This window comes from Esox lucius, chromosome 5 (assembly GCF_011004845.1).
Source record: "Esox lucius isolate fEsoLuc1 chromosome 5, fEsoLuc1.pri, whole genome shotgun sequence".
Taxonomy (NCBI): Eukaryota; Metazoa; Chordata; class Actinopteri; order Esociformes; family Esocidae; genus Esox; species Esox lucius.
Window position 1 is genome coordinate 23,134,598 of NC_047573.1, and position 12,688 is coordinate 23,147,285.

Here is a 12,688-nt window from a genome sequence, read left to right on the forward strand (position 1 = left end):
TGTGAATCCCATAAGAAATAAAAGACGTGTTTTGCCTGCTCACTCTCTTTACAAATGGTACACACAGCTCTGGAAAAAATTAAGAGGCCACTGCAAAATTAACAGTTTCTCTGGTTTTACTATTCATAGGAATATGTTTGAGTAAAATTTATTTTGTTTTATTCTATAAACTGACAACATTACACTCAAATTCCAAATAAAAATATTGTCATTTAGAGTATAATTTTTTTTAATAGAAAATAACAACTGGTCAAAATAACCAAAAAAAGATGCATTGTTTTCAGACCACAAATTCATATACATTTTTCAACAAAAAAATACTAATGTTTTAACTTAAGAGTTCAGAAATCAATATTTGGTGGAATAACCCAGATTAATTTAATGAGTCTTGGCATGCTCCCCACCAGTCTGTCACATTGCTTTTGGGTGACAAAGATGACCTAACTCCATTCCTCTACGGTCCAATCCTTATGGTCTTTTGCAAACTTCAGCCTGGCTCTTCTTTGCTTCTCATTGATGAAGGGCTTTTTTCTAGCTTTGCACAACTTCAGCCCTGCCCTTAGGAGCCTGTTTCGAATAGTCCTCGCCGTGCTCCCCAGCTGCTGTTTGCCATAATTTTTGTAGGTCACTTGATGTCATCCCATGGTTGTTGAGTGACACTCGAAAGAGTTAACGGTCATCTCAGTCAGAGGACAGTCGTTTTCGCCCTCTGCCAGTCTGTAGCTTTGTTGTTCCCAGTGTCTGTTGCTTGACCTTGTTCTTATGAACTGCCGTGTTTGAAACTTTTCCTCAAACAAAGCTTTTCCTTTTAACTCTTGGGTCATGCTGAACAGTTATTTTTGTATTCAAATTACCTTTGAGGTACTACTTGCACAGTTTTTGCCATCCAGCTGGTCCTATTGCAAGAGGATAGTGATGACCACAGCAGTGGTTTTTATACCTTTCCCCGTTAAATTAGATTTGGTTCAGGTAATCACCTAATCAGTGCCTCATTAAGTTAAATGAGGTGTGCCTGTGTTGGAATTTAACAGACACTGGAATGGAATGGCTGCCATACAAGTAGAGATGCTGATTTAAGAAAAATTAGGAGTGGTCTCAAATTTTTTCTGGAGCTGCATATTACCAATTCTCCAAGGGTATGCAAACTTTTCAGCACAACTGTATCTATAAAAATGTCAATACAGTTAGATATGAATTACAATGTTAATACACTTAGCTATGCACTAAGTGGCCAATCTGACAGGAGTAACCCATGCTTAAATGGAACTTTATTGAAAAGTATACATCTTTCTCTCTAAGGTAACGCATGTCTTAACCAACTACAGGTTTCTTGTGTATTTTGAAAAAATGTAGCCTTGTTTACAGATATGGCATATTCTGACCGTGGCTAAATAACCTCATTATTACAGAACCTTCACCCATAGTGAAATTATTATTAAGGTCAAGCAAACCTGCAAGTTTCAAATGCAACAATATGCACATTGTTTCGTCTGATGGACTCTAAACCATTCTACATGCACGGAAATTTACAAAATGATAAGAGCCCTTTACAAGAGAGACATGAACAAGATATATTTTTAGATTTAGTTATAGATTAGTTTCAGTTCTCCTAATGATTACTGGAGTTTAATCTCAGACAGTCATACAGAAACTTATGACTTCAAGCAATAATGGTCTGGTGAAAGGTAACTTTGTACATGGCCAATTTTTTTATTAGAGGCTTTAAATAAAATGTAAAAAGTTTGTTAATAGCCATTTGTACGATTGCAACCACACAAACACAATAAAATTATAATTGTAAAGGGTATTGGAAAAAGATTGCATTTGAAATGCAGAACTTCACAAATAGTTTATGTTGGCGTATTCAAGCTCATAGATTCTGCCTCCTCCCAATGATTTTGTCAAATTTATTTTGGTCCTGTTCGTGGAGTATCGTTGTCCAGTTAAAGAAAATGGTGATAAAGCTCAGAAAAAAATATTATTCTATTTAAATTATAAATATATTCTTTAAACATAACCACTTAATTCATCAAATGCATCACACAGCCGTTTTCTACATGAGTAGTTATACAGATAAGCAGCCTAAAACTCAAAAGAGGAAGCAACAACAAGATTAGCAGCCACTGCCACTATCAACCATTAGGTTATTAAAATGAATGACCACATATTATATTGACAATTTACTGTAACATTTAAAATAGTACTTCACCTCATAATTCATTTAATAACATGTTTTTGTTTAAACCTTTTTTGGATTGTGTGGTTGTTGCTGAAGATCACTAACAGTTGATCATATTAAATGTAAAACTGCTAATTAAAACATTAAGGAGCAGGGCGCAGACTAGACAGTTCAAACCTTACCTGACATACTTAACTGTGTCATCAGTTCTTCCAAAGTCAGTGTGATCAAACAGTCAGTTTGATCACACTGACTTTGGAAGAACTGATGACACAGTTAAGTGTCATCATGTCAATATAAACTGCTCAAAAAATATTCACAGTACAACACCAAGTCAATTAGACTTCAGGGATATCAATGTGTCCAGTTAGGAAGCTTAAGCGATTGTAAAACAATGTCAACCGTTACGATGTGAATGAAAGTGACAACAGGTGCACTGGAGAGGCAACAGCAAGACAACCCCCAAAAAGGGAATGGTTTTGCAGGTGGTGGCTACAGACAATTGCTCTCTCCTTATCCTTCCGGACTGATTCTTCTCCAGTTTTGCTAGTGCCTTGTCACCACTGATAGCATGAGGCGGTACCTGCAGCCCATTCAGGAGAGGAGAGACCAGGGGAGGGCTGTTACACAAGGAGAGCTGGACAGGGCTGTAGAAGGGCATCAACACAGCAGCAGGACCGGTATCTGCTCCATTGTGCGAGGAGGAACAGGAGGAGCACTGCCAGATCTCTACAAAATGACCTCCAGTGGGCTACTGGTCTGCATCTTTCTGACCAAACTGTCAGAAACCGCCTCCATGAGGGTGGCATGAGGGCCAGACTTCCTCTAGTGGGACCTGTGCTCACAGCCCATCACGTGCAGCTCGATTGACATTCCCCAGAGAACACCAGAATTGGCAGGTCCGCCGTTGGCGCCCTGTTCTCTTCACAGATGAGAGCAGGTTCACACTGAGCACGTGAGGGATGTGTAAGAGTCTGGAGACGCCGTGGAGAATGCTATGCTGCCTGCAACATCATCCAGCATGACCGGTTTGGGAAGCACAGACGTCCACGTGCTAGCCAACAGAACCCTGACTGCTGTTAGGTACCGGGATGAAATCCTGAGACCTGTCGTCAGACTGTATGCTGGTGCAGTGGGCCCTGGGTTCCTCCTGGTGCAGGACAATGCCCGGCCTCATGTAGCCACAGTGTATAGGCAGTTCCTGCATGACGAAGGCACTGATGCCATTGACTGGCCCTCAGGTTCCCCAGACCTGAATCCATTTGAGAACCTCTGAGACGTTATGTATCGGTATCTGACGCTGCCAAGTGTCATTTTGTTCTCAACAAACTACACAATGTACGAGAAAAGATTTTGATCTTTAATATATATCGTTCATTGAGACCCAATGTGTGATTTAGGTGTTCCCTTAATTTTTTTGAGTTGTGTATTGTACCCTATTCCTCATGTAATTCTAGATACAATAATCTTCCATTAGTACAATGGGTTTCATATGGCAAATCTGAAAACCAATACTGATAATCAGGTATCGAATGGTGTGTGTAGGAAAGGCCTACATTTACTAAGGAAGCCCAACTCACACATACCCAAATGAAAACATGACAATCCTCCTGCAAATTAGCCACAAACAGTGTGTCTGTTATACCAAACATGAACGCTTCTCTGACCAGCCAAACCTCATTCAATCCAGAGACAATTTTGATCTTGAAAGGGCATCTCATTAAAACAAACAAAAGGGGAACCACTGCAATGGGCTACTTCATGGAAACTAAAGTGCTGCCTATTTAAGAACTAATAGGGTTTGACCTACCTGCACACTTGAAGCCCTGAAGGTCCAGTCCCTTCTCTGTGGGAACTGTGTATAGATGGTCCAGCAGGCTCCGATCATCCTTTAATCTATGCTGCACCAGTCTGTGAATGTTCCCCCCTGCCCCAGGTCCCACAGAGGGACTGTCTGGCTCCCCATCCTCACCACTCTCCAGGTAGGAGTCTAGTGCACCTCTGATGCGCCCCCTCCAGGCACGCGCCTCCTCTGGGCTCTCGGCTCTTAGTTTGAGCGTATCCCTGGCCATTACGACCCTGAAGAAAGTCGGTCCGCCCAGAGAAACATCTGGGACCACGTCGCGTATCCCCTCGATGGGGTGGGAGTACCGCAGCGTCTTCTGGCCATCCTGTACCTGGAAGGCCTTCAGAGTCTCTAAGGAGAGGGAGAACACCAGAGGAGTCCAGTTGCGAGCATCCGAGTCCTGGGAAAGGTACAGCACAGCTTCCTTAATGGCGTCCGGCTCGGGATCAGTGGGGCGCGTCCAGTCCAGCTCAAGAGGAAGCTCCTGTCCTCGCTCGGCCGCGGCCACTCCTCGCTCGGGACTGGCGGGTACGGAGTAGGGGGACGAAGGGGACGACGATTTTGGCGGCTCGTCCACGATGGCACTGCTGCTGACAGGCTGCAGCACCTCCAACTGGCCGTTCGGACTGTGCTGCGGACGGCACTTGTTGATGGCCTCTGCGATGCGGTCCACCCAGTCCTCAGCCTCATCGCGGTTCGCCGCCCGCAGGCATAGTTTTTTCCCGGCGAAAGTGAGATCAAAGCGCCCATCGGTCGAGATAAGGTGGACGTCCTCGCAGCGCAGCAGGGAGCAGTTGTCACAGCAGGTGCGCTCCTCTGCGTTCAGGTAGAGGCGGAACTCGAAGGGCGAGAGCTCGCAGTAGTAATCGCGCCACATGCCCACCGGACCCCGCCGTTCGAGGTGGCCCAGCTTCAGGAGCCCACGGAAAGGGTTGGACAGACCTGAAAGACCATCAAAGAAAGAGGGAGAGTGGTCAACTTCAGGACACTACTAAAAAACTCCACAACAAATCTCTAAACTGCATCAGCCTTATTTCTTACCAGATAAAACTCTACATGCCATTAAAAAGTTAACTTTTCTTACCGACTGGGCTTAAAAATGTATATTGATATTTTTTCCACAATAATGGAAACTGGTATCACCCAAACCCTGCAGCTGAACAAACTACTACTTGGTTCATCTTACTTCCCAAAAGTGTGACGTAGACCTGAACAAGAAAAGGGCTAAAACTGAGACAATTTCTTTGCATTTGGTCACCTCATGAACAAGGCCATTCGTATAATTAGTACAGTCAGAAACACAAGGTCTTTAGTTTTTCTTCCTGGTTTTTGTATCTAAAAAAAAAACTGTGAAATGTACTTCCAATGGTTGGAAATACCAGTCAAATGCCCTGTCAGGAATGGAAACAAGCACACTCAAAGTCACCAGATTCAGACGGTTTGGGAGTTTACCTATCTGCCTGCGGTGAACCACCATAGGGGGAGCCTGGGAGCTCTCCATCTCTGGAGGGGGAGAGGCCAACCCGTTCATACATGCTGGGCCAGGCGCTAGCACAGGCTCATTGGGGTCAGCCAGTTCATCGAGGTTAGGCTTATATATGTCATCCTCAGAGATCCAGGAGTGGGAGTGCTGAGAACGGAAAGACAGATTTTACATAGTGATGATTCGTGGCTAATTCAGGAAATCGGGGAATAGTGAAGATTTTATTATAAACCCATAGAATTCAATATTTAGTAATGCCGTGCACAAAGTAGGTTTTAACCATAGCCGATGCAGAGAAAATAAAAATACAGAAAAAGTCAGGTCAGTCACAGGTAATGACAGATGGAGACAGAGTGATTAAACATACTGCTAATGAGTCTGTAGACGCCATCCGACTATACATGCTTGTCGTGCGATGTAAGTTTATGTGGGCTGAAGGCTCTGAGGTGCTCTTAGCAGAATCGTCCATCTTTTCCTCCCATGGTGCATCAGTGACTAGCAGGTGAGAAGTTGTCACCGTTCTCTCACTGAGACTGGGGGGCATATCAGAGGGGACGTCAAAGTAAACTTCCGAGGGGAGATCGGTCTTCGTGGATGACCCCTCCTGGTCTGGCCCCTCCTGGTCTGGCCCCAGTGAAGTATGTTTAGAGTGGCCAGTGGACGGTGTGCTAGTCCCCTGGGCCTCACCGTCGGAGCCGCTGAATGCTGCGCTCTCCGAGAGGTGGTCTGCGCCTGGGGTGGACACATAGGAATCCTCACGCATGGAGTCCTGGCTGGAGTGCCCATTCTCCCTGAAGTCTGCCAGAATGCTGCAGAAGGTTACAGAAAGATCACCAAATAAAACATGGGACAACATTCGTCAAATTGTTTTAAATAAAAGTACTGAATAATTTCTTTATGCTTTGTCAGCTGAAGCATGTTGCTGACTTGCTGACTGTGTGGCCTTCTTTATTGCATAGGTACAGGTTCATATTAACTCCTATATGACCAAATCATCTAGGCAGCCCGATTCTATGGGAAAAAGATCTGATTGGCCAAGTGCCGAATAACTAGCAAGAGTTCTGTATTGGGATTCCTGTGTAAACCAAGCCATACTGGTTTGGTGATGCGTAAAATTCCTTAGCACAGGCATATCATATCAACACTAACTTACTCTTTGAGAGGCCTTCTGACATCGCCATTGTTCTCCGGGTTGGAGATCTCCAGATCACATGCCCAGGTCTCCTTGTCTAGGCTCTTAGGGTCATTACCCTGTAGCAGGCTGTCTGAGCTAAGGCTGGAGGAAAGCTGAGACGAACCTGTGGTGTCCAGGCTTAAGCTGGAAGAGGTCATATGGGTCCTGCCCCCTAAGATCCCCCTGCCCAGCCCCCCTGGCCCAGCTCGCTGCACTTCCACCGTGTCCGACCCAACGGACGACTGTGATACCGTGTCCCAGGATTCCTTGTGCTTGGTCAGACCGGGCTGGTCAACAGCATCGGCCTGGGTGGCAGGGCAGAGGCCGGCCAGAGTCAGAGGGGTGGTGGTCCACTCATTGAGCACGGCTGATTTGTAGGACAGGCTGAAGGTAAGAGAAGCCAGGCCCTGGATGTAACTGAGCAGCACCTCACGCTCCTCCAGGTCAAGGAGCAAGGCAAAGGGCTGGTAGTGGGTCTGCAGTTTGGAGCCCTCGCGGAACAATGACGCCAGGTAACACTCCATCAAGCCGTGGTTTAGAGCCAGCCGGAGCCAGGCCCGGCAGCGACCCACATCCGTATTAACAAAGCTCATGTTCTCCAGCTCTGTGATCACGTCACTGAGGACACATTAAATCACAATAGTGATAAAGAAAAGCAGTTACTTCATTTCCAGTACTCATTAAGACAATGCATATGTACAGATAGCTACATCATCTAATCAGAAACTTTATTTGGCTTAACCACTGTAAATAACCACTTTTGTCATTTATTACAAATACTTAACTAGTAAAGCAAATTGAGGGAGGGATTTGTACAGAAAATGTATTTCTCAATACAGCCTCAGGCTTACACCTACCGATGAGTGACCGTCTTAAGCAAGCTCCAGAACACAGGTTGGGGGAGGGTGCCCCGGGACCCCCCTTTCCTGATGCGTGGCCCAGCCTCGGAGCGAATATATTTGCTCTTGATGCCATGGATAAAGATGGCCTCCAGGGCACAACACAGCAGGTTGGAGTCACTATCCTCACTGGTTACCACGGCATCGGTTGTCACGTAGCGCTTCTGCAGAGCCTTAAGTGACGATGCCAACTTCTCTTTGATCCCCTAAGAAAATGGTGTGATTAGGTTGAATCAGAATGGATCTAGTATTCAGTTTATTTTTTTTTTAACATTCACTTGAGCAACTACAATAAAAACCTCCATGCTTAAGTAATAGCATGCCAGGAATTGGGACATTAAATTGCTTCAATTTTTGCAACATTCAGACAACCAGAAAGGAAACCAGGGATGTCCAGTTCAGCCGGCCCGCAGTTAAAAGTGATAATTGTTGTTGCCCTCACTGGATTCAAAACAGGGTCTTCCACATGAGAGGCTGTGTCTTTAGTCACTATGCAACGTTGCTACACGTTAGCCTCATGTTGGTGTCGCCACCCACCATTAAGAATTGTGTTAAACTGACTAACGTTTCTTATTAAGTTTACCTCTACCACAAATAGCATCTATGAACTGTATGGCTTTTGCCACTGGCCTTTTTAACAGCTTATTAGCTTACTAGTGTCTACTAACTTACAAATTGGAATAGTCATAAGAATCGAGCAATTGCTAGTGAGACTGAAGATACATTTTACACTGCCAAAGCTACTTCATTTCATGGCACCAAACTGTTTGTTTTTCTTTCATTCGTGAATGATATTAATACAATAACTATCAATATAGGTGACGACAACAGACTTTTTTATCAAGGGAAAAGACAAGAGAATTGTGGAAACCCCTACTCTTTTACTGCCCAAGGGGTTTTGATCTAACCTATATTACCCCAAAAAGCATAACTTGATTTGAATGTGACGAGATTCAAATGTGGGACCTATTGTTTGCAGGCCCGCATCTCTAACCACTATGCTACTTAACAAGGGGTGGTCAGTTTTTCACTCAGTACGAGACATTCTTACAAAATAAGAAAATAAAACAGGACTAAAACCACTAGGAATTCAGCAAAATAACCCAAATACTTTTTATTACAAACTACAACCTTTGCCTGAATACAGTTGGTTAACCCTGATGTACCTAGTTTCAAAATAGCCTATGCAATTTATCAAGCTAGCTTTAATGTTAATGGTTGAAGAACTGTTGCAGTTTCAAAAGCACTTCAGCACAATGTTGGACTTACCACTTCCCCATTTCCTATTTCCTATTTCCCATGAGCATATGAAGCAACCAATAGGCCAAAAGCTCTGAAGCATTTCCAAATGCTGCTTTCAAGTGACAAAATTGGCCAGACATTGGAAACAAAAGAATGTCAGAAAAGATGTGTCATCCTTTAGAGACATGCCATGTGAATATGAAAAACACTGTACCTACTGACACACATCCAAGTCACCTGATGTCAGCTGACACTGGCAAGATGGCAAGAGAACATGCATCTTACGCAATAACATCTCATGGCAAAACAACACTTTCAAAACATCTCTTTAGACATCAAAAACAGACCTCAAAATCAACTTCAGTTTTTCTCAAATTGCCTAAAATTGCCAAAAAAAATGTTTTCAAATGTTCTCCCACGAATAGAAACAGAGTAAGCTAAAGACTGTTATCTATCACACAGACTACACAACACTCACCTACATCAAAACATAAAATCTATATCCGACCCTTAATGGGAACATCAGGATTCCCCAATAAGCAATACATACTGGGACAAGGAACAAACAAACAATAGCCTTCACATGGTTAATTGTTAAAATATTTGAATGGGTCAGGAACAGACAATGTCAATGTGTCACTCAAACACTAACAGATTACCTGAGAGACAGATCTCAATACCAGTTCAGTGGTTTACGGATTTTTTGGCAGGTGACTAAGAGTAAAAGGGTTTCACCTACCTGCTTGACATCTTTTGCCTCTGGCCCCGTGTTTGGGGTCTGTGTGGCTAGCATCGCACCTCCAAGGATCTGTCACTCCCACATGGCATGCTGTTACATACACACAAGATATCCCCAGTGGTTATCCTGGCAACAACAAGCTAAACTAACAACTCACAGAAAACTGTTCTGCAACTGTCAGCCCCTTCTTTGGGCTAGATGACACAATTTAAAGTAAAAAATCAGTCAAGGGTTCTCAATATAATGGCAGTCAGTCAGAAAAGAGAATCTAATAAATATATATATTCCACATCCTGCTGAGTCACGTTCTACCACAACCACAATTTCGAGATTACAAGACAGTCTCCAATTACATCTGCATTTGTAAATTAATCTGAATTGTGATTAAGTGAACGTGAGTTCAGACAATCCCGCGGTACAGATTTTGTTGACAGTAAGGCAAATATAAAATGACTCCATAAATGTAACATAGTGAAAGAAAATAACGTTCAGTGAGAACTCAGAGCTTTCACGTGTGTTTGTGCTTTGAATACCAGCCCAACCCTTGGCTTGATTGCCATTTGATTGACAGTTGACGCTGACAGTGCACAAAAACATCACTCCTACAATCTAGTTCAAAGTCCAATGTTTAGTTACGTCTGGTTAAGAACCCACACACCAAGTGAGAAACGTTAACTTTACTGTAGTGTCGTAAAAAGAAGTTGAAACGAATAACAAAGCCAATAACAGACATAAAAGCATACGGAACATGCCATATTACTTACCTAACTAACGCGTTAGTAGTACATAAAAAACATGTTTGTTAATGAGTTTGGCTTCCAGCGTTACGTTAGCGGTGAATAGCAGGCTAAAATAGCTAGTACTGTAGCTAGCAATGTCCACAACAAGCGATGAAGGACTTTTTCCACCGCTTGGTCGCTCTTGTTTTGACTCCTTATTGGACTGCAACGTTGTATGGTATGATCCCATGTCACAAATACATTTCTTTCACAAGTACATTCCTGAACCGTAGACAGGATGATATGTCGGCAGATACAGAAGTAGAAATACGTTCTAAATCTACTTCGAGGGATACTACTGTCTCCTATGTCACACCACGTATAAGAAGCTAGCCACAATAGCAGATTACACAATAGCTTCTCCTATTTTCGCCTTCAAAATATAAGTCCTTGAAAATATATTTGAAAGGCAATTTTTGACTGGATAATGCTTAGTAATTTTAGAATGTTTCCAAATAATTATATATCATAATTATTTCTGAGTAAAAATTAATTCCACTGGAATCAATTAAAAAGCGTAATTGAATTGAGAGTATACTGATACAAGGAAGAATGAACATAGAGTAAATATTGGATACCCATGAAATGGGGTATGAGCTTACTCAGTGATCCTCGCAGAAAACAACATAGTGTTTTTGCCTGGTTCACAGCACACACTACTCGGATGTTCTTCTCAAACATGGGGCAATTCAGGTATTTAGATTCAGATTTAGATTCAGTCTCCAGTAATACCACTGTTGACTCCCTATATCATAGTAGATATAGTAATGAGAGTCTAATTCTAGGAGATTTATCAATCCAGATTAAATTAGTGAAGGTTTTCTTAAGTCTCAGACACATGGTGATGAATAAATATTTTGGAAATGTAAAGAAACATTGGAAAAGAATAATTCCAACAAGGGAGATTGGTGAATATTTCTAATGTTCTGTGCAGTGACACGTAATTAATGTGCTGTGACAATATTCTATATATAAGGGAGCATATTTAAGACCAGATAGGTGAATTTATCGGTTGAGGTCAACTTTAAGGCTTGTGACATATGAATGCAGCTTAGCTGACAGAACACAACAGGAAAAGGTTTGTTATATGTCTTTAAACAATTGAATACACTTGCTGGTGATCATAATATGGCATATTTTTTAGCCAATAATTGAAAAACCTCATTTGAGAAAATATATATTCTGCCAAAGGTATAATGAAAGATGCTAATATTTGTGTACTCTTTGCAGTAGTATTCTGTGTCAATGAGTAAGTTAATACCCTATAATACCCTATAAAAAATGAAAATCTTTTGACATAAGCTGTACAGTCCAATATGTATCTTCAAACCCCATAATGGTCAAAATCCTCATTGTAGCCAGCTATTCAAAGACCTACAGTGGATTAGTGTTGTCACGATACTAGAATTTCTAACTTCGATACGATACCTTGAAAAATATCGATATTCGATACCATTTTCGATACCACAGAGAAAAAAACTGCCACAATATTAAGGGGTTATTTTTTTATTTAAAGCTAAATATAACAAGTCTAGAACATATATTTTACATTAACAAAAATGTCCTGAGGTAGTGCACTTGTTCAAAAGCCTCTCAGATTGCATTACATTCAAAAACCAATAAAGTATGCCAAGAAGTGTGCTCAGTGTTGAGCCCAACACAGCCCAAACACCAGCTCTGCATGTCCCAGGTTTCAGGGACAAATTGCAGAGTTACTGCCATGAACGTGGAAGTGGCTCTGCTTGTCCACAGATCAGTGGTGCATGAAAAAAAGGTTTTCCTTCCAAGATGGTTCATTACTATTTCTTTTGTTTCGTTATATAGGGCTGGGATTTCAGTGTGCATGAAAAAGTTGCGTGAAGGAAGGGCATACCTGTTGTTCAAATGTTCTAGAAGTTGTTTGAAGCCAGGTTTCTCAACAGTATACACAGGAACCTGATCCATGCAGATGTACACTGCTACAGCCCTGTTCAACTTCTTGGCTTCATTTGAGTTTGCTTCATACTTACTTTGCTGTTCAAATACAGCTGGTAGTGTAGGTTGTGATTGTGTTGTTTTTGTTGCAGGTCGAGTCTCATCTTCTTTCTGGTGCTACAAGAGAATGCCAAACTTTAATAAACATTTTTTTTTTTAGACCACACTTTTAAAATGAACTGAATGAACTAATCTAAAAACTTAGGTTAATGGTAATAGATATTTGTTAACATGAATAAGCAATGAAAAATACTTACAAAACATTTTTTAATCAAAGTTAAAAGTTGATTTAAACTAACATTCACTAATACATGTACTGATTAAAATCCAAAGTTCTATTTGTTAATATTTTTTCATTGGACCAGAGCTAACA

General features: G+C 42.0%; 1 protein-coding gene across 3 annotated transcripts in view; it reads right to left on the reverse strand.

Moving 5' to 3' along the window:
* Positions 1 to 12,688, reverse strand: part of plekhm1 (pleckstrin homology domain containing, family M (with RUN domain) member 1) — a 33,748-nt gene that overhangs the window by 16,340 nt on the left and 4,720 nt on the right. For 2 of the 3 annotated variants that reach the window (XM_029119939.2, XM_034292021.1), the window contains exons 1-7: positions 10,327 to 10,680; positions 9,563 to 9,652; positions 7,540 to 7,787; positions 6,662 to 7,300; positions 5,876 to 6,317; positions 5,478 to 5,655; positions 3,990 to 4,967 (exon numbers count right to left, since the gene is read on the reverse strand). In XM_029119939.2, the coding sequence (XP_028975772.2) occupies positions 3,990 to 4,967; positions 5,478 to 5,655; positions 5,876 to 6,317; positions 6,662 to 7,300; positions 7,540 to 7,787; positions 9,563 to 9,616 (2,539 nt within the window). In that variant the 5' untranslated portion in view covers positions 9,617 to 9,652; positions 10,327 to 10,680. Of the gene's footprint in view, positions 1 to 3,989; positions 4,968 to 5,477; positions 5,656 to 5,875; positions 6,318 to 6,661; positions 7,301 to 7,539; positions 7,788 to 9,562; positions 9,653 to 10,326; positions 10,681 to 12,688 lie in introns of those variants that run through there. The other variant, XM_034292022.1, reaches the window with a different exon arrangement.